Source organism: Macrobrachium nipponense, chromosome 31 (assembly GCF_015104395.2).
Source record: "Macrobrachium nipponense isolate FS-2020 chromosome 31, ASM1510439v2, whole genome shotgun sequence".
Taxonomy (NCBI): domain Eukaryota; kingdom Metazoa; phylum Arthropoda; class Malacostraca; order Decapoda; family Palaemonidae; genus Macrobrachium; species Macrobrachium nipponense.
In genome coordinates this window covers 11,576,625-11,601,452 of record NC_061093.1, presented here as the reverse complement: position 1 = coordinate 11,601,452, position 24,828 = coordinate 11,576,625, and the positions used below count along the sequence as shown (strand labels likewise).

The window sequence follows — 24,828 nt, the reverse complement described above, 5'->3', positions numbered from 1 at the left end:
GAGCACAAGAATAAACGAAAGACTCAATCCTAATTGGATGTGAACAGTAAGATTGAGCATGAAGATGAGAAAAGAATTGGGGAAATGAAAACACAAGTAAGACAAAAATGGCAGGATTACATAGAGATCCTTTGTGTTGAATGGAAGTTGAGGCAATGATAACAATCATGCTGATGAGGCCTAAAAAGAATTAAGAAAATAAAAGTTACATAAAAGAAGCACCAACAAACTTATCCTTCAGTCCATTACATACCCCAATCTGTATCTGAAGTTCGGGCAAACGATCTGTCTCGAAGGATACCAGCATTATTGATGACAATATCAACACGACCAAAACTGTCCAAGGCTGTCTGAACAACTTTATCGCCATCCTCAACAGAGTCATAGTTTGCAACAGCAATACCACCTGAAATTATAAGAAATATACTTGAGAAAACAGCAATAAATTTCACATTAGACCCTAATATAAATACATACAGTGTTTGCTGTATTTATCAACATAAAATATACCAGCATAATCTGGGCACGTTAGGGGTTCTGCCTCTCACAAAATAAGCCTTTTCTAAATTACAGTCAAGGTCTGATCACTAACGTACACTTATCATCCTCCTGTCTTCTCTCTTCGTGTTAGTGCCCATATTTTAGTGTATGTAATTTCAAATATGTACTGTACATATAGTATATTCGGTATATTATAGATTACAGTAATTTTCTTATTCATGTGATATGGCATATGAAAAATTTATCATGACTGCATAAAACTTCTTATGGGTCTTGAATTAACATAATTGTACAATAATAACCAAATTAATCATAACCATCTAACTACTCTACAACAATCTTTTCTCTCTCTCCCTCTCACATGTACATTACAGATACCTTGCTGTAATTTCAAGCCTGTTTTGTATGTTGAGAGGTACAGTACATAAAAAATCATTACAGTAGGAATGTATCATATTTATCTTTCTGACAGGCCTAGAAAGTTTTTCTTTCTTCTTAATCACACTACCAATGCTACAATTTTAGACCTATTAAAGATATTTTAAAACAATACTGCTACCATATTCCAGGGGTATGCTATAAGATAAGTTGGGCTAGTAATACACAAAGCAAAACATGATGGATGACTTGGCTTTACAATTATATAAATAAAACAAAATCCAAAGTACAGTATGTGTTTGTTTGTTTATATGGTGTTTTTATGTTGCATGGAACCAGTGGTTGTTCAGCAACGGGACCAACAGCTTTACGTGGCTTCCAAACCAAGTCGAGAGTGAACTTCTATCACCAGAATACACATATCATACCCGTCAATGGAATACCCGAGAATCGAACTCCCGCCACCGAGGTGGCAGACTATAGTAAGTGTTCATATAGTTGAATACATATGGACAACAAATGTTCTACATTGTCAGAGACAGCGTTGGAGACAACAGGAGGAACTGGCAAAAGCTATAAAAATTCAATGCAAAGCTAAAACATAATGACTGATGCATACCAATTATGTTTAACAAATGTCAAAGCAAGCTACTTAACCCTCTTACGCCGATTGGACGTATTAAACATCGAGATAAATTGTCTCCCGGGTGCCGATTGGACGTATTAAACGTCGAAATAAAAGTTTTTTTAAAAATTCGCAGAAAAATACTTATAGGCCTACCAGCCGAAAACTTTTGAATCATGCGCCTTGGGGGATGCTGGGAGTTCACGGATCAAGGCGTTGTTTTGTTTACAATCGTTATGCAGGCGCGCAAGTGCAAATTTCTTTCTTATCGCACTAAAAAGTATCAGTGACACATCTCAAAAATTATTTCGTCACTTTGACATAATTTTTGCACCATTTTAAATTAGCCGTTACATGGAGTATTATATATGAAAATGTGCGCAATTTCATATAGAATACAATAAAAAACACTCATGATTGTAGCTTTTATCAGTTTTGAAATATTTTCATATAAAAAATGATAAGTGCCAAAATTTAAACCTTTGGTCAACTTTGACTCTACCGAAATGGTCGAAAACGCAATTGTAAGCTAAAACTCTTATATTCTAGTAATATTCAATCATTTACCTTCATTTTGCAACTAATTGGACGTCTCTAGCACAATATTTAGATTTATGGTGAATTTATGAAAAAAAAAAAATTTTCCTTATGTCCACGTGGTAACTTCCGATAAATTTTTCATGCGATTGTCGTAATGTTTGCACCATTTTAAATTTGCCGTTACATAAAGTTTTATATATGGACATGTTTGCAATTTCATGCACAATACAACTAAAAACAACTCAAGGTTGTAGCTTTTATCAGTTTTGAAATATTTTCATATAAATAACGATGTGCCAGAATTTCAACCTTCGGTCAACTTTGACTCTACTGAAATGGTCAAAAAACGCAATTGTAAGCTAAAACTCTATAATTCTAGTAATATTCAATCATTTACCTTTATTTTGCTACAAATTGGAAGTCTCTAGCACAATATTTCAATTTATGGTGAATTTATGAAAAAAAAAAACATTTTCCTTACCACCCCGCGGTAACTCTTCAGAAAAAATCAGAAATTTTTTCGTGCGATTGTCGTAATGTTTGCACCATTTTAAATTAGCCGTCACATAAAGTTTTATATATGAAAATGTGCACAATTTCATGTAGAATACGACAAAAATAATGGAAGGTTGTAGCTTTTCTCATTTTTGAAATATTTGCATATAAATCACGATAAATAGAAAAAAAACCACGTTCGGTTAACTTTGACTCTACCAAAATATTCAAAAAAGGGATTTTGACGTAAGGAAAAATCTATTTCTGGGCGATTGGCTCGTGTCGCCAGCGAAATATCCTTTAATCTATTATTTCTAGGGTAAATGTACTAACACATACCAGAGAATAAATAAAATAAAGAAAAAGGTCAGTATAACTGACTCGCTCACCCTCCAAGAGGGTGTCGGTATGAACACTAGGCGAGTGAGACCACTACCACGAGCCAAATGCCAATAGAAAATCTCCCACTACAAAAACCCTCCAAGAGGAGACCGACCCACAGAGTGAGCAGCTCGTACTACTACTACTCCATCCCATGCTGCCGACTGCTGCGCCTCTGGTGGCCATCCTGAAGTTAGCAGACAATCTTGGGCGAAGGGATGGGTAGGGTGGGATTTCGCTGGCGACACGAGCCAATCGCCCAGAAATAGATTTTTCCTTACGTCAAAATCCCTTTTCTGGGCTCAGCTCGTGTCGCTGCGCGAAATCGTACCAGAGAAATAGCACAAGATTGTAAACAAAAGTAATAAAATAAAATCAGAATAGGTCTCAAATAAAAGAGAAAATAAATATAAAAAGAATATAATTGCTAAAAAGATACAAATACACAGTGATACAAAATAGAAATATGCTTAAATTACACTTAATTCTAATCATGTTTCTTATCATAAGGTAATTTACATATGTACAGAGGTAAAATGGTTTACATGTAACAAAATGGTATCTGTGTAAAGGTATGTATCAAAATATAATAGCAATTAAGATAATCAAATGAACAAATCAATCAACAATGATAATATATAAGGAATGTATATGACTTAATATACAAAACCCGTAACCATTATAAATAAGATGTATCCCCTAGCATAAAAATAGGGGGTAACATCCATGAGATCAATACTATAAGTCATCTGTGAGTGTCCCTAAGACAAAAAAATAAGGGGCAACCCACTACAAATCATCATAAAAGCAGCTAAGACACAAGGTGAATGTCAAATGAACACGGCAGGAATAGACGAACGTTGGGTGAGGCAGGTAGACAGGTAGACTGAATCTTCTACTACAAATTAAACTAGAGTCAGGGGAAACTATGTTACCCGCTGCTACTGCTGAAAATTTCAGAAGCTTCCAAGGACTTAAGGTAATGACGTTTGAACACTGTCGGCGATTTCCATCCGGTATACTTTTTCAACTCATTGAAGTTCATGTGTTGGAAATAATTAATTGAGGTGGCTACTGCCCTGATCATGTGCTTTCGGGAAAGAGTCAGGATTGGCTTGCTTAATAAAGTACAGGATTTGTTGCCTGATGCCTTTAATGGATAAAGTTCCCACCTTTTTCCCTCTAAAGAGGGGGACCGATGAAGATGAGGATGGTCCTGGACAGAAAGGCTCGTAAGGTTGTAACTGGGCAAAGAGATACATCTTGTGGAAGGGGTAGTACCTTCCAAGGTTCCCACCTCATCAAAGGATCTTCATTCTTTGCTAAAAGGCTACGTTCCGGAGAAAGAAGAAAGGTAGACTTCCCCTGTGGGAAGGAATTGAATATGATCCGATCTCTGGATAAAGCCGACAGTTCTGAAATTCTTGCTCCTGAAGCTAAGCTTAATAAAATAGGGTTTTTTCTTAGAGCATTATAAACGAGCATGTGTCATTATCGGTTTCTGAAGCCAGTTTTAGAACATCGTTTAAGAACCATGAAACTGACGTAGGCTTACAGAAGGTCTAAGTCTAGCACATGCCTTAGGAATAGACGAGAAGTAGGAATCCGTCAAGTCTATGTTGAACCCAAATTGAAATATCTTTTTCAAGGCTGACTTGTTTGTCGTAATCGTGCTAGCTGCTAAACCTTTTTCAAATAAGGATCTGAAAAAAAGGATATAGCTGAATTAACTGTCCATGATTTCTAATATCTGATTCTCTCAGGAAGATTGCTAACTTTTTGACAGCAGCATCATACTGTCTCAAAGTTGAATCCCTTTTATCGGATTCCAAGAAGAGAATATTCTGAGGGTCAATATTCGCATCTCTTTTTGCCGCAAACTTCATGAAGTCCATAAAGTTAGGGTTTTGAGAATCCCTGAGGAAGCGAACACAGTCTTCGTTTGTACTGACTGGGAGAGCCTGGGATTGGGGATCCGAAGAGGACGAAGGCCCAGCTCCAGAATTAGGGGATACCAATTGCTCTTCGGCCAGTCTGGGGCTACTAGAGCCACTTGACCCTTGAATGTTCTGAGTTGTTTAAAACTTTCATGAGAAGATTCACTGGAGGAAAGACATAAATCTTCTTCCAGTTGTTCCAGTCTAGAGCCAGGGCGTCCGTGGCATAGGCCAGAGGGTCCAGGTTGGGGGCTACATAACACGGCAGTTTGTGATTCGCTTGAGATGCGAAGAGATCCACTTGTAGCCCTGGAACTCTTAGAAGAATCCATTGGAACGAACTGTTGTCCAGTGACCATTCCGACTCTAGAGGCACTGATCGGGATAACGCGTCTGCTATGACGTTTCTCACTCCAGCTATGTGAGTGGAGGAGAGATGCCAACTGAACTTTGTCTGCCAGGGAGAAGATGGCTACCATGACATGATTTAGATGACGTGACTTGGAGCCTCCCCTGTTTATACAATGTACTACCACTGCGCTGTCCCAGAACTAGCTTTATGTGGGAGTACTTTGGTGGGCGTAACCTTTTTAGAGTCAAGAACACTGCCATTGCCTCCAGTACGTTTATATTGGAACTGACTGAACTGAGGTGACCAAGTTCCTTGAACCTTTTTGACCTGGGAATACCCTCCCCAACCGCTTAAGGACGCGTCTGTGTGGATGGTGATCCCTGGTGGAGGGAACTGAAGGGGTACTGACACTGACAAATTCTTGAACTTTCACCCACCGGGCCGAAAGTCGATTCTTGAGAATCAGAGGGACTGAGGATAGTTTTGTCCCTGGACCTGACATTTGCTCGTGAGCGCCAGATTCTGGTTAGGTCTTTCAGTTTGGCTTTCATTAAGACGTTCGTCACTGATGCAAACTGGAGAGAACCCAGGATCCTCTCCTGAGCTCTCCTTGACGCCAGTTTGTGACTTATAAATTGCTTGACTGACTTCGCATTTCTTTCCTTTTCCCTTTTGGTTGATGGAATCGACAGAGTATGGGGGATGATGATTCCATTGATTCCCAGCCACTGAAAGTTTGACTCTGGACTGAGTCTTGACTTGGTCCTGTTTATCTTGAAGCCTAGATATTCCAGGAACTGAATCACTTTCAGTGTAGCTCTGTTGCATTCCTCGACTGTTGAAGCCCAGATCAACCAAATCGTCGAGATACGCTACTACCCAATAATCCTTGTGACCTGAGTTGTTGCCACTACCACTTCCGCTAGTTTCGTGAACACCCTGGGTGCCACGTTGAGTCCGAAGGGAACTACCTTGAAGGAAGGAAATGCCTGGTCTCCTATCTTGAAACCCAGATATGGACGGATTGTCTTGCAAATAGGGATATGAAAGTAGGCGTCTGTAAGATCGATAGAGGTGGTGACGGCCCCACGGGGAAGTAAGGTCCGCACCTGCGAGATCGTGAGCATCTTGAACTTGTCGCAGCGGATGGCTAAGTTTAAGCGGGACAAGTCTAAGATTACCCTTCTTTTTTGTGAGCCTTTCTTTGGCACGCTGAACAAGCGACCTTGAAATTTTAATCTCTTGACTCTCGCTATAGCTCCTTTCTGAAGGAGGTCCTCTGCGTACTCTGTCCAATTCCTTGGAAGGAAGTTGACGGAAAGGTCTGGATGGAGGTGGGTTCGTCAACCAGCTCCAACCCAGGTCTTTTGACACATTGCGTCTGGAGCCCATTCGCTGAAGTTCCACCGGTGGCGAAAGTGAAACAGCCTCCCTCCTACCTGAAGTTCTTCATTGGTTCTGGTACCGCCTCGACCTCCTCATGAAGTGCTTTCCCCTATTATTAAAGGGCTCCGACCACCCTCTCCCACGAAAGGAAACGCTTACCTCTGCCTCCCTTACCCGAGCGGTCATACTTCTGTGAAGCTTGACTCTCGAAGGCTTGATTGTAAGCTGGAGAGATGGCGTAAGAGGTGGAGGGCTGAGGCTGAGGGGATATCACATAAATTGGCTGTGATTGAGCCTTAGAGGTGGAAGGTTGGGCTGTTGCACTAAGGGCACCGAATGGAACTTGCTGAGGAAAGCGTGGCTGCTTCTTCTGGTAAGGATGGAAACGCCTAGGTTTCCTCTGTCCCTTACCTTTAGGTGTTAGGTCTTGCCTCCTCTTAGCCGTAAGGCCCCAACGGTCCTTAAGGCTCTGGTTCAGCCTCGTAGCCTCTGACTGGAACTTCCTTCACCATAGCTTCTGGGAAGAGATCTGCTCCCCAGGATGCTAGACGAGAGTAACCTATTCGGCTCATGTCGAATGGTTGCCTCTTGTAGGACATGCTTCCTACAATTCGTTCTAGCAGTGGCAAACTCAAACATATCCGACTGTACCGTTTGAGTCAGGGCTTTGGTCATGAGTTTAAAAAGCGGTTCTGAGCCATAGGCTATGGTTGCTACCTCGGACATAGCCATAGAGTTAATTGACCTGGCTAATCGCGATTTCGCGTCAATTCAGCCTGAATAAGGCTATCTGGGAGCCTGGGTAGCTTTTCACCAAACTGCTCCATAGCACAGTCAGGTTTGAGTTTGCCAGCTGAGAAGGTGTTCGGCAAAGTCTTCCCACAATTCTCCGGCTGAGGGGAGCAACGGAGATGTGGGATCTGCTTCCTTCAATTGAGGCATGGGTTCCCCCTTCTGGGCCGCTGGGATGGAGACCTCGCGATCTTTGTCAGGAACGGGAGCGGGGGTACTCTCATCCATTGTGAAAATGGTAAAGGGACTCTTAAAAGGTTGTATCTTGGTATTAGAACAATCCATGTCCTCTAAACACCTGAGCCATTCTCTCTGAGCCTGGTCTCGTGAATAGAGGACTGTCTCCTTTGGTACCCTATCATCCCGAACCATGGCTGAAGCTGTAAGCCTTGCGTAGCCTATGAACGGAGGCTGGAGGTCTTCCGGGTAGAACTCGAAGTCCCTCTATCCTTCGAGTTCCAAATTCCGGAATAGAAATGAGACCGTCCTGGAAGGGGGCGTATGACGCTACTCTCCATGGATTGTTCATCGAAGAACGGAGGTAGCGAGTCATACGGAGGAAGCTTGAGTTCCACTCGTATGGAAAGTGGAGGAGAGGCTAGAGGGGCTTCTCTCAGTCCGGCTATAATGGAGTCCTGGGAAGTAATCCTATCAGACAAACGAGAGATCATTTGTTCCATGCTACTCTTTAGGGACCCAACCAGGTCGCCCACTGTTGCAACAGGCCAGCATTGGAGTCCAAGGCCAGAGCTGCTGCGGAGGTGGAGGGGTGGCTCTGAATCGGAACCAAGGGTCAGCGGAACTGGTGACTCGTTGCCGGGGGGCGAGATTCTCGCTTCTGGAGGAATTTACTCCTCGAGGACTTAGAGCCGGAGCTAGAAGCTTTAGACCTGTCTGCTCCGGGATTACCAGACCGGAGACTTACGCGAGGAGGATGACGCCGAAGCCGTCTTCACTTAGACGACGACGACGTCTTAGACAAGGATTTCACTGCTTGACCCTTGACCTTAGGTCTAACCGAAGCGTCAGGAGGAGTATACAATTCATCACCTGTAAAGTCTTGGAAGGATGGAGAGGTTGCAGGAGTAGAAGAAACAGTTACGCCCAAGGGTGACCCTTGGGTGTCCACCATACCTACCTCGACCAACAGGTCGTCTACACCTACCATAGGTTCCACATTAATATCTAAAGTCGCGACATCCGTGGAGATATCCTGGTCTTGGTCAGTTAATGAGGCAGCCAGCTGTTGTTGGATGAAGGCGATAGTCGGGGCCGCCTCTACGTGGGTCGACGTATCCTGTCGCCTTGCCTCCGGGGAAGATTAAACAGCGCCAACCGCTTCTCTAAGATGTAGGGCATACCCTTGGCGGCGTTCTTCCCAAAAACCGCCGACCCAGGCCCGCAGGGTTGCCAGTGCGGTATCCCTCACTGCCGGCGCCTGGAAGAGAGAGGGCGTAGATTAGATTTAAGAATCACTTAAAACTAAAACTTAAAGTATAACTTAAACTTAGATGCCTTAAGTTAAGTGAATGATGAAAACTTAAGCACTAAAACAGAAGCGGAGCAGCTATCGGAGATGGAATACTTACCCCTTCTAAAAGCTGGCTCACCAGATCGTAACATATGGTACACGTCTCATGGTACAGACCTGGATGTCCCCGTGCAGAGTCGCGCATGGAGCATGGGACGGCAAACTTCGTGTCCACATGGGTCCTGAAGTGTGGCGGCGCAACCCGGATGCTCACAGTTGGTGGTCTGTAAGTGGGAAGACACATGAGTATCTTAAAGAATATCACTTACAGGCTAAAGGACAGAAGAACTCCGTTGCATGCCGGAGCTCGGAAAAAATTTGGGCATAACCCCCCCCCTGCTTCGCCTGAATAGGCTATAATCCGGAGAGATCCGGTAAGACACGTAAGGAAGGGGGGGGAAGGTTTAAGGTACTTAAGATAAACTTATAGTTAATCTAATAACACTTTAAACCTAAAACTCAAACGAACCGGACCAAGTCCAGTGCGTAGCGGAGTGTAGTAACTCAGCAATACGGTAAGGTTAGCAGGGACCCACTGTATGTTCCGGTCCACTCTACTGGGTGGACTACCATCTTTCCGTGGATGCCTGGACTCCGATCATGAAAGGAGCCCTAGTAAGGTGGGAAAGAGCGAGAAAACATACAGGCTCGATGCGAACACGGAGCGACAAGGAAGCAACGGATGGGGGGAAAGGCCAGTACCACCACATTACCACCCGGCCGGACCGAGAAGCCGGAGAGGTCGAGTCCAGTCTGGGTCTGTCCCGTCTCCCTGGCCCCTCGCCTGGGGGGAGAGAGGAAGCAGGCTCGGGTATGTGGGAGCGAGCATGGGCAGACCGACCCACCCTCCCCGACTCTATGGAGAGAGGGGAGGGGGGGGAAGGTGACTGGGCAGGCGTCTGGCTGACTCGTGATCGCGTAGTGACCACGACGGCGGTAAGACCAAAACAAAACAACTAAGCTAGGACAAACCAAACTGATCAGAGAGATGCTATCGGGAAGCAAACTGAACTGAAAAGCCAGTAGCATAAAGCCCACTGGGCAAAACCAAACTGATGATGAGCGGTAGTATAGGCTCAATGAGCCAGGACCTAGGCTAAGCCAGACGCTAAAAACTAACCTAAACCATACAAAATACATGGTACAAATAAATAAAAAATTAAAGAAAGAAAACAATATAGTAGGAGAAAAAATCCAGGAGTGTACGACTAACACGAAGGAAAGTCTACCACTCAAAGCTAGTCAGAGGCCGATACTAAGAGCCGGGGACTAGGGTCTGGAAAGAAGAAAGCCTTCATAAGGTAAAAGACATGCATGCATGACAAACCTGAGTAGACAGTACCCTAAGTAAAACGGATAAATAATATAGAGCGTACATAGATAAGGGGATGTTCTAGGTATGGGAGACCAGGAACGAACCCACCATGAGGCAGAACCATGCTGCCATGCTTCCGACCCAGAGTACGTATTTATACCTAAAAACAGCAAATACTGTCTCAGGGCCGGAAAAAAACCAAACTAACCATAATTACTGAGTACTTAACTAGCTCTGCGATAGCTGCACGCTCCATTATAGATAAATCCAACGAAAGGGCACAAAAAACACAGAGAGAAAAATAGAACGCAATTGTAAGCTAAAACTCTTACAGTCTAGTAATATTCAGTCATTTATCTTCATTTTGAAACAAATTCGAAGTCTCTAGCACAATATTTAGATTTATGGCGAATTTTAAAAATAACTTTCCTTCCCTCCGCGCGCGGATTCTCCGCCGCAAATCTCCGAAATGCATACGTCGCATTCTCATTATATTTGCTCTGTTTCATATTAGGCGTTTCATAGAGTTTTATATATGAAAATGTGCGCAATTTCATGTAAAATACAACAAAAATAATTGAAGGTTGTAGCTTTTCTCATTTTTGAAATATTTGCATATAAAAAAATATATAAAAAATTCGACATTCAGTCAACTTTAACTCATCTGAAATGGTCGAAAACTGCAATTGTAAGCTAGAACTCTTACAGTATAGGTAATATTCAATCATTTATCTTCATTTTTGAAACAAAAAAATTGGAAGTCTCTAGAACAATATTTAGATTTATGGTGAATTTAAAAAAAAACATTTATTTACGTCCGCGCATTACGAATTCATGCATCATTTTGTGATAATATTTTCTCTGTGTTGCTTTGATCATTTTACAATGTGTTATATACCAAAATAATCGCAATTTAGTGTACAATACAATGAAAAAAAATTAACTCGTTAGCTTTAACCATTTTGCTCACAGCGTGATTTGAATACAATTATATATGAAATTTTATTTTTGCGCTATCATATATCGCATTATTTATATATGATAATGATATCATTTCTGATGGTTGCATACTAAACTTCAGGCAATGACAAAGAAAGAAGCAAAAATGAACTCTTAATCTTGAAAACTAAGCGCGCTGTGATTTTTTGAGAAAAATATTTTTTCCACTTCGGCGCTCACTCCGAGAACCCCATCGGCATACGGGAGACGATTTTTATTATACCCCTTTGGCGTAAGAGGGTTAATATGCAAGTACAGTGGACTCCCCGTATTCGCGTTCTCCAGATTCGCGGACTCACACATTCGCGGATTTCTCTGGGGAACGTTTCCCTGCATTATTCGCGGAAAATTCGCGCATTTGCGGTATTTTTCTATGATAAATATCCACAAATTCCTGGTTTTTTTGATGAATTTCATCATAAAATGCACTTTTTGTGATAAAACTATTAAAATACCAAGTATGAAAATTTTTAGTGGGTTTTTCTTGAGTTTTAACTAACAAATAGGCTGTTTTTAGCATTTTCATAGGGGTTCCAAACATTCGCGGATTCTAACTATTCACGGGGGGGTCTGGTACGCATCCCCCGCGAATACGGGGGGACCACTGTAGCATGTAAACCCTTATGGTACAAAATTAGGTTTATATAAAAATCCACTCATGTTTGTGCTAGACATGTGCATGAAGAAAAAACAACTGCACAACATCTACTGTTACTTTAGATCATACTTAATGACAACTGTCTAGTAGTCACAAATAACAATAAACAATAAAATGTTTCCTCATAAGACAAAACTTATCATATGTGATTAGATTTTTCATTTAACACTTGATATCTACATAACAAGAAATAGGATGTTCCAAACTGTGTGGTAATATATTATATAGCATCTTTTATGTTTTCAGTCCTAAATTTGTTATAAGAGACAAGCACGGCACATGTTATGTATAAAGGTAAAATTTCTTGGAAATTATGTAACCTTAAACACTTGACTTAAACCTTATATATATGTACATTTATATAAATAAATTTCCCACATACAGTAGACCCTCCGTATTCACGGGGGATGCATACCAGACCTCCTACGAATAGCTAGAATGCATGAATAGTTGGAACCCCATAAAACTGCTTAAAACTGCCTATTTTCTTTGTTAAAACTCAATAAAAACCCACTAAAAAGGTTTATACCCGGTTTTTTTTAATAGTTTTATCACAAAAAATGTATTTTATTACGAAATTGAAGAAAAAAAAAAACAGTAATTGGTGGATATTTCCCGTTAAAAATACCAAGAATAGGCAAATTTCCCGTGAATAACGCCCGTAGAGGAATCTGTGAATACGTGTTTGCAAATCCGGAGTCCACAAATACGGGGGTTCACTGTATTCTGTCATCCTACTATCTATTGTGGATCTTGAATATTATAGCAAATAATAACACCTTAAAAACAGCAACTGCATACAATGATAAGCAAGATAAACCATAAATAAAATGAAACAATATTATTTACATTTATTGTTGTAGGTGTAAAATATGCCTACAGTGAAATCACTAATCCAGTTAGAAACTTGTCCCCTGACACAGCATCTAGGAGTCAAAAACATTTAAAGAACCATCAGACGATTAAAATTTTAAAAATACAAACTATTCGTAAATATGATATTTTTATATAAAATGAGGTTTTATATGTATATACTTACCAAGTAATTACTTAGCTAAAAGTGTGGCTCGCACGGCATCCTAAATTCTAAAATTTACAAGCAAGTGACTGTTGCAAAGCAGAGTTGACAGGCCCCGCCCAAAGCAACGGGAGCTAGCAAGCGACAGAAACCATCGGCGACATTCTTATTTATTGCCACAAAGTCCATGAAAATCAGAGGGATAGGAAGGCAGGCTCTGATTTAGTAATTGCTTGGTAAGTATACTACTATATATAAAACCTAATTATAAAAAAAACATTTTTATGTGAGTAGCTTTTCAAGTGATTACACTGCTGAATCCCACATTCCAAGGGGAGTGGGCTGAATGGACTAATCTAATTCAATGCACTAAAGAAATATTATTACTGAACTAGATGGATGGCTAACACTGACTCATTGTTTGTTGCTTGCTTACCTGGTAAGAGAGCTACAGTGGGAGATGCTGCTTCTGGGGTAGAACAAACCTGTCACCATTCAATAAATTGATAATAAAAAGACATTAACCAACCAACAAACTGGTGGGTCTTCCCAGTACCAAGTAACTCCCAGATTCCCCAAAGACTACATCCTTATTACAAGAAGAGAGAAGAGTGTCTCTCTTATGCTTCCTCACCAAATACCATGCCAGCCACCACCAACAAAGAGTACTGCAATTTTCGAATATTGTTTCAATTTCTTCCAAATGAATAGATGAGAGCGACAAATTATGCCTGAAGGAGACGAAGGTAGCTATTACCCTATCTTCATGAGCTCTAACTTTAAGCAAGAGGAAAAAGTTCTCTTGGATCCAGGAGTGTGCTTCAGATATCAGGTCTCTAATGAAGAACGAAGGGCCTTCTTAGACAGGGGATGAGAGGTATTCTTGATTGAACACCAGTGGTTACTTAATGTTCCTCTGATCTTCTCAGTTCTACTCAGGTAATACCTTAATGCTCTGACTGGGCAAGGGACTGTTTCTTCTTTGTCTGGGCCTAGGATATCTATCAAGTTCTTGATAGGAAAAGAGTGAGGCCATGGCTTACTAGGATCTTCATTCTTGGCCAGAAAGCTCATCGCCTTGAGAGAATCCGACTTCTGTTTGTTGCATGTAGCTCACTCGTGCATTTAGCCGTGGCTAGGGCTACTAGGAACGGAATTTTCCACAAGAGGTTCTTGAGGGAAGTGGGCTTGAAGGACTTGAAAGGAAGGCCTGCAAGCCACTCAAGGACTACATCCAAGTTCCAAGCTACTACTGCAGACTTCTTCAAAAGACTTCAAGAGGTCATGGTCTTGATTAGTCGCAAGATCCAAATTACGATTAAAAACTAAGGAAAGCATATACCGATAACCCTTAATGATGGACGAAGAAAGGTTCTTAGAACTCCTTAAGTAAAGCAAATCTGCAATCTGGGCTACGGATGTTTCAGAAACAAGATGTGATGTCTGCGGAACACTACCCATTTCGACTGGTAGATGTTGCAAGTAGACTAGCAACTGCACTTTGCAATAGCCTCTGTAGCTGCTCTTGAAAATCCTTTTGCTCTGACGAGTTTCCTGACAGTTGAAGCCTGTCAGCGCGAGAGTGGAAAACCGTTGGTGGTACCTCCTGAAATGTGGTTGTCTGAGTAGCCATGGTCTTTGGGGAAGCAGCCACAGGAAGTCTACAAGAAGATGAAGAAGGTCTAGGAATTATTCCTTCTTATGCCAGAATGGTTTAACGAGCCACTGAAACATTGAGAACTTCTTTATGACTTCCCTGACCAAGCTGAAGGGAAGGAAGCCATAGAGGTCCAGACCCAACCAGACTAACAGCATGACGTCCATTGCCCAAGCCAGAGGATCTGGGACTGGAGAGCAGAAAAGCAGAAGGAGGTTTGTTTTGTTTGTTTGTATGGTGTTTTTGCGTTGCATGGAACCAGCATGGTTATTCAGCAACGGAACCAACGGCTTTACATGACTTCCGAACCACGTCGAGAGTGAACTTCTACCACCAGCAATGCACATTACTAACCCCTCAGTGGAAGAAGGTTGTTCCTTGATGTTGCAAACAAATCTATGAGGGGTCTGCCCCACAATCTCCACTGGTCGGTGCAAATCTTGTCATCCAGGGTCCATCCAGTGGGAAGGACTTGTTTTCGACGGCTCAACTTGTCCTCCAGGAGTTCTTATGCTGTCTGACAGAGGGAAAAGAAGTGAATGACCCTGTTTCTTGATACAGGTAGTCCCTAGTTATCGGCGGGGTGCTGATAAGTGAAAACCGCCATTAACCAAAACTTGGTGAATTAGGCGCCAAGTTTCGGTTCACGGTGCCTTTGTTAGGTATGTTATGGTGTCATAACTCTCACATCAGCACCTTATGGTGCCAATATCCGAAACTTGGGCTGTTATGGCGCCATAAATAGCTGATTTTATCGCGCTAGACAAGCCATAAAACTGTATCACCATTAACCAAGTCCGCCGATAACCAGGGACTGCCTGTATATGACATGGTTGTGGTGTTGTATGCAGGGGAAATGAAATAGGGCCAGATGAATGGTCTTCAATTTCTTGATATTGATGGGGAGATTTTTCTCTTCTGGAGACCACGTCCTGGAACATCCTATTCCCCTAGTAGGGCTCCCCAGCCTAGATCCGAGGCATCTGAGTACAAGTCCAAGACCAGGGCTGGGAAGAAGTAGGGATCTCCCCTGTGAATATCTTCTGTCTGGAAGCCACCACCAGAGATCCGATTTTATCTCCTGAGTGATAGGAAAAACAATTGAGCATGGTTGAGTCATCCTGCCCCAGTTGGCTTTGAGGAAAAACTGGAGATTTCTGGTGTGTAACTTGCCCAAAGCATTCCTAGAAGACTCATCCGCTGAAGGGCTGAACATGATGAGAGAGAGAGAGGAACTTGTTGACCATCTGAATACAATTTGCGACTCTCTTGGGGGATGGAAAATGCTGATAAGTCCGAGAGTTGAGAATCATTCCCAAATGAAGAATCTCCCGAGTTGAAACCAACTGGGGCTTCTGGAGATTTAGAAGGATTAATAATTCTTGAGAGAGTTGGAGCATTGCCTGAAGGTCCTGCATGCATTTTTCCTTCAACGAGGAGCGAAGAAGCCGGTCATCTAGATAAAGTTTTGTTTGTATGGTGTTTTTATGTTGCATGGAACTAGTGGTTATTCAGCAAACGGGGACCAATGGCTTTACGTGACTTCCGAACCATGTTGAGAGTGAACTTCTATCACCAGAAATACACATCTCAGACGCCTCAGTGGAATGCCCGAGAATCGAACTCGTGGCCACCGAGGTGGTAGTCTAAGACCAAACTGACCATGCCACTGAGGCGCTGTCATCTAGATAAAGGCTGATATTGATGCCTACTAGATGAAGCCACTTGGCAAGAGAAGAGAGGACTCCAGCAGCGTGATCATCCTATCACCCGGATGAATGGAAGCCATGACTGACTGGCTTGTCTCCATCTTGAATTGGCCTTTTCTACAAAGCAAGTGAGGGCACTTATATCTAGTACCAGTCTCCAGCACCCTGGCAACATCCTTGGGAACTATGAATAGGTGATTGTAAAAGACCTGGGAGTGGATGTCTTCTTCTACGTCTATGACATTCTTCAGAAGTATGGAGGATACATCCTTCAGAAGAGCCACATGCCTCTCTGAGCCTCTTGAGTATGCCATCAATGCGATGGGAGAGGACACTAAAGGAGGGTTCTCCAAAAAGGGGATGCAGTAGCCCTCCTTTAATACCCTGATGATCCATGGTTCTGCTCCTCTGTGATCCCACTTAACCCAGAACAAGAGAAGTCTGGCTCTCACTGGGGCTCAAAGGACTTCTGGCTCACTTCTTATGTTGAGACTTGGAAGAGAGTGCTTCTTGAGGGACTTCGACTGAAAGCATAGGTTGGAGTGGGGCTAAAGGGGTGCTGCTGAAGTGGAGAGATGAACTCCTAACAAAAGTGTGCTGTTGAAAAATTCATGGGCCAATGCGATGACTGTCAGAAGATGCTGAGTCAATTTTTTTCTGCAGATTCTGCGGTAAGAGATGCGAAGTGTCCAGAGGAGAGAAAAGCAAGGCAGATTTTTGCGACAGCGCAACCCCTTGCGAAGTAAACAAACACCAAAGGTCCCTCTCCTTCAGCACCCCATAGGCAAACAGCTTTATCAGCACATAAAAGCACACCCAAAAGGTCTGCAGTAACGGCAACATCTAATCCTTTGGCATTTTCAATCTTCTTAGCAAGGGCTCCCTCTGTCCAGTCCAGGAAACTGAACACCTCGAACACCTTAAAAAGGTTCTTCACAAAGTGTTCAAATTCTGCAGAAAGCTGTGCGATACAAAGAGTTAATAAGGCTAGAGAAGTCCCCTTAGGAGAAGGCATTGACTCCAAAGGAGGGGGGCTTCTCCGGTAGCATAAGGCCTATAGGTTCTCTTGATCAAATGACAGGGAGATTGTGCAAACATTGTCTTCCCTTGCTTTCTCTTCATTGAGAGCCACTCTGTGACAACCTTCATGGCTTTCTTAGATGAGGTAAAAAGCACCATCGTGGGAAGAAAGAAATCAAGCTGAGTTTTCAGCATAATGAATGTGAAGGCAGCAGACGATGGAGTAGCTGGCAAGAAGAAGCCAAGGTAATTCTTTAAGAGAAAACAGAGAGACTTATATGCAGGAAGTTGTGCAGAGTCTTGTTCTGCATCCTCTTTGTCTTCCAAAGAAACGTCCTCCACTAACATTTCACTGGACACTATCACTGTTCACTTTGTTGCTACAAACACTCAAACTTGTCCATGAGGACTCAAAGGGACGCCCCTAACTCACACAGAACTTACAACTAGGTTAAACTTCTTGTCAAACTTTGAATTAATCCTAGATTCAAGACTGGCAATGGCATTGGATTCAGAAGCATGAGAGCTGAGCATGGGAGCAAGAGGGAGAAGAGAAGGAGGACTGAAGAGGGGAGAAAGGTGATTACCAAGCGTAGAGGGAAAAGCAAGACCGGGGTCCACTTTCAGCCTAGGCGAAGAATCTAATAATTGAGGCCCTACTTTCGGTGCAAGCGGCCGCCTTTCTAAACCTATTCTTCACCAACTTATTCAGGCGTGACTCAAGAAGCTTCAACCTACTCTCATCCCAGTCCTTACACTCACTGCAAGTAAGCTTTCTCATACATACCTGCCCCCTACACTTATTGCACACAGTATGTGCATCATAGCACAACTTGGTTAATCTAGTCTTGCAGCTTTTGCTATAATAGCAAAGACTGGAAGCGCTAGAATCTGACATACAAACTAACTAAAGCTAAGAAAGAAACTAAAGTTACAAGACAAACCAAACAGCAGGCAACAGTCCAAAACCAGAGGGTACGTCACCAACTTCAGCCAACCGGCGAACATGAATTCAGGAGCATGACGACATGTTGTTGAATAAGAATGACATCGATAGCTTATGTCTCTCACTAGCTCCCATTGTGGTGGGTGGGGCCTGTCACCCCCCCTTTGCAACAGTCACTTGTTTGTGAATTTGTTTAATTTAGGATGCCATGCGAGGCACAATTGTTGGCTAAGTAATTACTTGGTAAGTTACTTATAGAAAAATTATATTGTTATGATACAATAAAGTTTCATCATACTACCTGGCGATATATACATAGCTAAGACTCCGTCGTCCCCGACAGAAATTCAAAATTTCGCGCTACTCGCTACAGGTAGGTCAGGAACTAGGAACCATTCCTGTTTTCTATCATATTTTCTCTCTTCCACCTGTCTCCTGCGGGGAGGCTGGGTGGGCCATTAATCATATATATCTGCCAGGTAAGTATGTATGAAACTTTATTGTATCATAACAATATCATTTTCATACAATCAACTTACCTGTCAGATATATACATAGCTGATTGGCACCCTTTGGTGGAGGGTAAGAGACGCTACTTATGGAATAGACAGGTAAACAACATATGTTGTAGGTATAAAAATAAAACCTTGGTTCCTACCTGATAGGTGGTAGACTTCGTGGGTGTTGCCCAGTAGTCTGCATCACCTCAAGAAACTTTAGCGAGATATATAATCTATGGCCAAGAGTTCTTGTGGGTCTGCCGATGGGGTCTTATCGGCTTACTCGGCAGAGCCTGAAAGGACTTTGTCAATGGGTGCTGATCCACTTATATGACAATACACCTTATGAAGGAGCATACAACCAATCCCGACCACCTGATCCTAACCACATGTTAGAAATAAAGATTGTTCCGAGTTATCCCCCGAACTCTTCACAACAACCATAACTCAAAAAGCACAATACGCACACATACATAATTTTCAAAAAAAAAAAAAAAAATTTTATACTCATCTAATTTGATATCACAAGAGTTTCTTACTGAACAACAGAGACGGCCGCCCGTGCAGCACCAAGTCCTTTTTGTTAGAAGAGACTCTAGAACATATCTAAAAATAAGGTAAGTATATACTTAAGGATTGGTGTTGGCTCCCATACCCAGGATCGTATCCGCCGATACGAAAGGACCCAGAGAAAACATTTCTCATAGGTCACACGAACGTCTCTCAAGTAATGAGATGCAAATACTGATTGCATCTCCAAAATGTCGTATCATGATGTTTTTAAGTGACATATTCTTCTGAAACGAGAGAGACGCCGCTACTGCTCTCACTTCATGAGCTTTCACTCTTAACAGTCGGAACTCTTCGTCAGGACAGATCTTATGCGCGTCTGTACTGACGTTTCTCACAAAGAATGCAAGAGCATTCTTGGACATCAGTCTTGTGGGGTCTTTTACCGCTCACCAAAGACCTGCTAGAGCCTCCATCTGGTGCTTTCTCTGAAGGTAGAATTTCAGAGCTCCTTAAGGGACAGAGACCTCTCTGCTTCTCTGCTACGAGACTCGATAAGCCTTTAACTTCGAATGACTTAGGCCAGGGATTTGTGGGATTCTCGGTTTTTAGCTAAAAACAGGGTTTTAAACGAGCAAATAGCCGAGGTCTCCCTTGAATCCTACTTTATCCTGCAGAGCATGTAATTCACTAATTCTCTTTGCCGTAGCTAAAGATAATAGGAATAGGCATTTCCTAGTGATGTCTTGAAACGACGCCAGATGAGGAGGTTCGAACCTTTCGGATGACAGGAACTTGAGTACCACGTCTAGGTTCCAGTTAGGAGGGACGGTTCCTTAGACTTTGAAGTCTCAAAGGACCTTATGAGATTGGGAGATCCTTGTTATCTGCCAGATCTAATCCTCTATTCCTGAAGACTGCCGAAAGCATACTTCTGTATCCCTTTATTGTGGATACCGCTAGATGAGATTCTTCTCTCAGGAATAGAAGGAAATCCGCAATTTCCGCTACGAGGTAGTGAGGAGGACAACTTCTTAGTCTGCACCACCTTCTAAAAAACCTCCCACTTGGACTGATATACTTGTCTAGTGGAGGTTCTGCGGGCTCTCGCGATCGCGCTTGCAACTTTACGAGAAAACCCTCTCGCTCTGACGAGTCTTTCGATAGTCGAAAGGCAGTCAGAGCGAGAGCGGGGAGGATTTTGATGATACCTCTGGAAGTGTGGCTGTGTTTGGGAAGATCCATCCTTCTTGGGAGGGATCTGGGAAAATCTACCATCCCACTCCACCACCTGCGTGAACCAGTCTTGAGCCGGCCAAAAGGGGGCTATCAATGTCATCCTCGTCCCCTTTGAAGCCACAAACTTTTTCAGCACAGTCCCAGGATTTTGAACGGAGGGAAAAAGCGTAGATGTCTACGTGAGACCAGTCTAGCAGGAAGGCGTCTACCATCAGAGCTCTGGGGTCTTCCACGACCGAGCAAAAGACTGCTAGCCTTTTGGAGATGAACGTGGCGAAGAGATCCACATGAGGAGTCCCCCACAGAGACCAGAGATCTTGACACACATCTTCGTGTAGGGTCCACTCTGTGTGAAGGACCTGGTTCCTCCTGCTGAGCCTGTCCGCCCTCACATTCCTTTCTCCTGAACGAACCTTGTAAGTAGGGAGATGTTCCTCTGAGACGTCCAAAGTAGAAGATCTTTTGCAAGTTCGTAAAGGAACAAGGAGTGAGTCCCTCCTTGTTTCCGAATGTAGGCAAGTGCTGTGGTGTTGTCCACATTTACTTGAACTATTTTGTTCGAAACAAGAGGTTCTAGACTCTTCAGAGCTAGGTGTACAACAAAGAGTTCTTTGCAGTTTATGTGCCAAGACACCTGTGCTGCTTCCCAGGTGCCTGACACTTCCTTCGAGCCTAATGTTGCTCCCAACCTTTCTCCGACGCGTCGGAGTACAACACTAGGTCTGGGTTCTGGATTTTTAGAGAGATTCCTTTGTTCTCCTTCAGAGGGGCAACCACCATTCCAAGTGCGTCTCATCTCCACTGGAATAGGAAAGGCGTCTGAAAGATGTCCGGTCTTCCAACTCCAAGACCTCTTGAGGAAGAATTGAAGCGGACGTAAATGAAGTCTTCCTAGTGGGAAGAACTGTTCGAGCGAGGAAAGGGTCCCTAGAAGGCTCAGCCATTCCCTCGCCGACGTCTGTTCCTTCCCTAAGAAGAGAGAGACTTTCTGCAAACCTTTTGCAATTCTCTCTTGCGAAGGAAATACTCGAAAACCCCGAGAATCCATCTGAATCCCCAGATAGACTAAGTTCTGTCTGGGGGTCAGCTGTGATTCTTGAGGTTTACGAGTATACCCAACGATCCTGATCAGGTTTAATGTCAACGTCAAAGTCCTCCAAGCACTGTCTCTCTGATCTGGCCCTGATGAGCCAGTGTCCAGATACAGAGAGATATTTACATCCTTTGAGGTGAAGAAAAACCTCCGCCACATTCTTCATCATTGGCTTGTGAAGACCTGAGGAGCTGTGGAAAGGCCGAAAACACAAGGCTCTGAAACTGAAAGATCCTTCCCCCCGTCATGAAACGGAGGTACTTCTCGATGAAGGGTGGATCGGGACGTGAAAATAGGCGTCCTGGAGATCCAGAGACACCATCCAATCTCCTCGTCGCATTGACGCAAGAACTGAGGCAGAAGTCTCTATTGAGAACTTCTCCTTCTGAACAAATTTGTTCAGAGAGCTGACGTCTAGTACTGGTCTCCAGCCTCCCGAGGCTTTCACAACCAGAAAAAGGCGATTGTAAAACCCCGGGGAGTTTTGATCCAGTACTAGTTCTATCGCTCTCTTGTCCCACATCTGATCCACCATCGATCGAAGAGTATCTCTCAGCACAGGATCCTTGTACTTGGCTGACAGTTCCCGCGGTGTTGACGTTAGGGGAGGACTGTCCAGGAAAGGGATACGATATCCCTTCCTTATTACAGACACTGATGAAGCGTCTGTGTTTATACGTGCCCAGGCCTCCACAAATCCCAGGAGCCTGGCACCTACTGGTGCTTGGAGGAGAGAAGCATCACTTTCCTTTTAAAGGGACGAAAGGCAGACCTACCTCTCTTCTCAGGAGCTTCCTTCTGCGGGAGCTCTGGAGGTCGGGCCACCTCGAAAGGGCTGAACTGATGTACTCGGTCCTTTCTTTTCCGTTGCAGTAGCAGGTTTCTTCTTCCTAGCTGACTGGGTAAGAAGGTCTTGAGTCGCCTTCTCAGTTAATGAACGAGAAATGTCCCTCACTAACTGAGAAGGAAACAAAAAGTCCGATAAAGGAGAGTACAGTAGAGCTGCCCTTTGAGAGTGGGAGACAGCTTTCGTCAAAAAGGCACTAAAGACTGTCCTCCTCTTTAAGAAGACCTGCTCCAAATAAAGAGGAGATCTCAAACGAACCATCCTGTACCGCTTTGTCAAATACAAGACAGAATACATAAAAGGACTTCTGGGTCGAGTCCTTCCGAATCATGGGCCTTCTTGGACATCACCCCAAGGGACCAATCTAAGAAGTTGAAAACTTCTAATACATGGAAGAGTCCCTTGAGGAGATGATCCAGCTCTGAAATGCCCCAAGTCACACGGGCAGAGTTCAAACCTTGGCTCTTCGAGATGCATCGACTAAGGTTGAAAAGTCCGCTTCTGCCGAAGACGGAAGAGAAATGCCCTATTCTCTCCTGTCTGATACCAAATGCCCCATTACCATCGAGTCTCGCTGGGGCATGCAGAAGACCGTTCTGACCAACTCCTTCTTTGACTCCATCCAAGAATTTTAAAGAATGAAGAGCCCTCTTCATGAAATGAGCGGGCTTCATTCGAAGAAAAGACGAAGACTTCTTCGCCTTTGCGCTCGAGAACAGAGAGCGCGGAGAAGGAGGAGCGGCAGGGGTCAAATTGTCTCCATACTCTTCCAGAAGCAGGGCTGTTAAAACTTTATAGTTAGAAAGTCCCTCTCTTCCCTGATACTCGTCTTCCGAGTTTTCCTCCAACTCGGGGTCTAGAGGAGTTTCTGAAGATAAATCAGGACGTCTTTCCTCTGGGGAGACAAACTCCTGATAGGAGAGGGACTGAGGGAATGATATTCCTTCCTCTTCAAAGTCTGAGCTTTAAGAGAAGCTTCCTTCTTGGTAGGCGCCAAAAGCCTAGACTTCACTCCATAAACGGATGACGCCTCACGCTCGGATGACGCTTCTCGTCCGCCAAGCGTCCTGGCTGACGCCTCGCGTTTGTCTGATTGTTGACGTCTGGATGACGCCTCGCGCCTGGAAGACGTCTCGCTCTCAACTGGCGTCCTGACTGACGCCAAAACCTTGGCTGGCACCTCGCGCTTATATGACGCTCTGTATGACGCCTCGCGCCTGTAAGACGCCTCACGTCTATCTGCCATAGGGTTCCCTAGATCTCGATCTAGAAACCGAAACTTCTGCAGTATGTTTGGAAGACGAAGCTTCAAGTCTGCAAGACGCCTCTCGGTTTAGCAGGAGAGAGAGGACGAGTCTCTTGATTGGAAGCGAAGCGTCCTTCTTCCGAGGAGGATCTCTCGCTAACACTCCACCAAAGAGGCTAGCTGTTCTTGTACAGCTAGGAGAATTTTCCTTGAAGCTTCTCCCACGTCATCTTCAATCGGGGAGAAGTAGAAGGCAAGCGTTCTGCTACGTCCATGTAAGGTGACGCTGACGTGGCCCACCTTCGCCTTTTTAACAGACGAAGAAGCTTCATCTGAGAAGCGCTCCGGGCTTGAATCCAATTCAGGTTCTCTCAAATGCCGTTTCAAAGGCCTAGAAAGGTCTGAATCCTTCCTTACTACCTGTTTAGGTGAGGGAGAGGGAGAGGAGGAGAAAACACTCTCGCAGGACGCTTTTTCTATAGCGGCCCTGAGCAGCCTGAATCGAAACAGAGCCTGCTGAAGGGACGTCTGACCGTTGGGGATTCCCCACGACCTCCTTAAGGCTTTCGACTTTCCTTATCCTCTGGGCATGGGAGCTTGGAAGAGGTCTAGGCCTGGGAGCGTCGCAGGGACGATCAAACGCCCCCTCCACAACACTGGGAGAACTCACTTCACTGTACATTTCACTTTCACTACCTTACCTTGTAAGTCCGCCATTTTGGACTTCATCTTATGAATAGTGGCTTTCAGATTGGCGATTTCAGAGGCCGATTCAGAAAGTAAAGCTTGTGAAGTCGACATATAGGGAGAATCCAACTCATCAGGATTAGATACAGGCGGTCCCCGGGTTACGACGGTTCCGGCTTACGACGTTCCGAGGTTACGACGCTTTTTCTTAAATATTCAATGGAAAAAATCCGTCCTGGGTTACGACGCTTGTCCGAGGTTACGACGCTGACGCTTCCGACGCTCCGAGTTAACGACGCTTTTAAAAATTTTACTTCATACTATGATAAAAACTCCTTTATAGTTTAGCACAGTATATTAATAAAAATAAGTTATGGTTAGATTACACAAAAATTTTGACGGTTATGATGATTTTCGACACTTTTTATGTCGTATTTTTCTATGTTTTTTAGTGACCCCTCATATG

At 43.6% G+C, this 24,828-nt stretch overlaps 1 protein-coding gene across 1 annotated transcript in view; it reads right to left on the bottom strand.

Annotated features, from left to right (window-relative positions):
- Positions 1-230: 230 nt before the first annotated feature.
- The window catches only part of LOC135206467 (peroxisomal multifunctional enzyme A-like), a 72,313-nt gene continuing 47,715 nt past the window's right edge, over positions 231-24,828 (bottom strand). Inside the window, exon 3 of the mRNA XM_064237843.1 lies at positions 231-406. Within this exon, the coding sequence (XP_064093913.1) occupies positions 246-406 (161 nt within the window). The 3' untranslated portion in view covers positions 231-245. The remainder of the gene's footprint in view (positions 407-24,828) is intronic.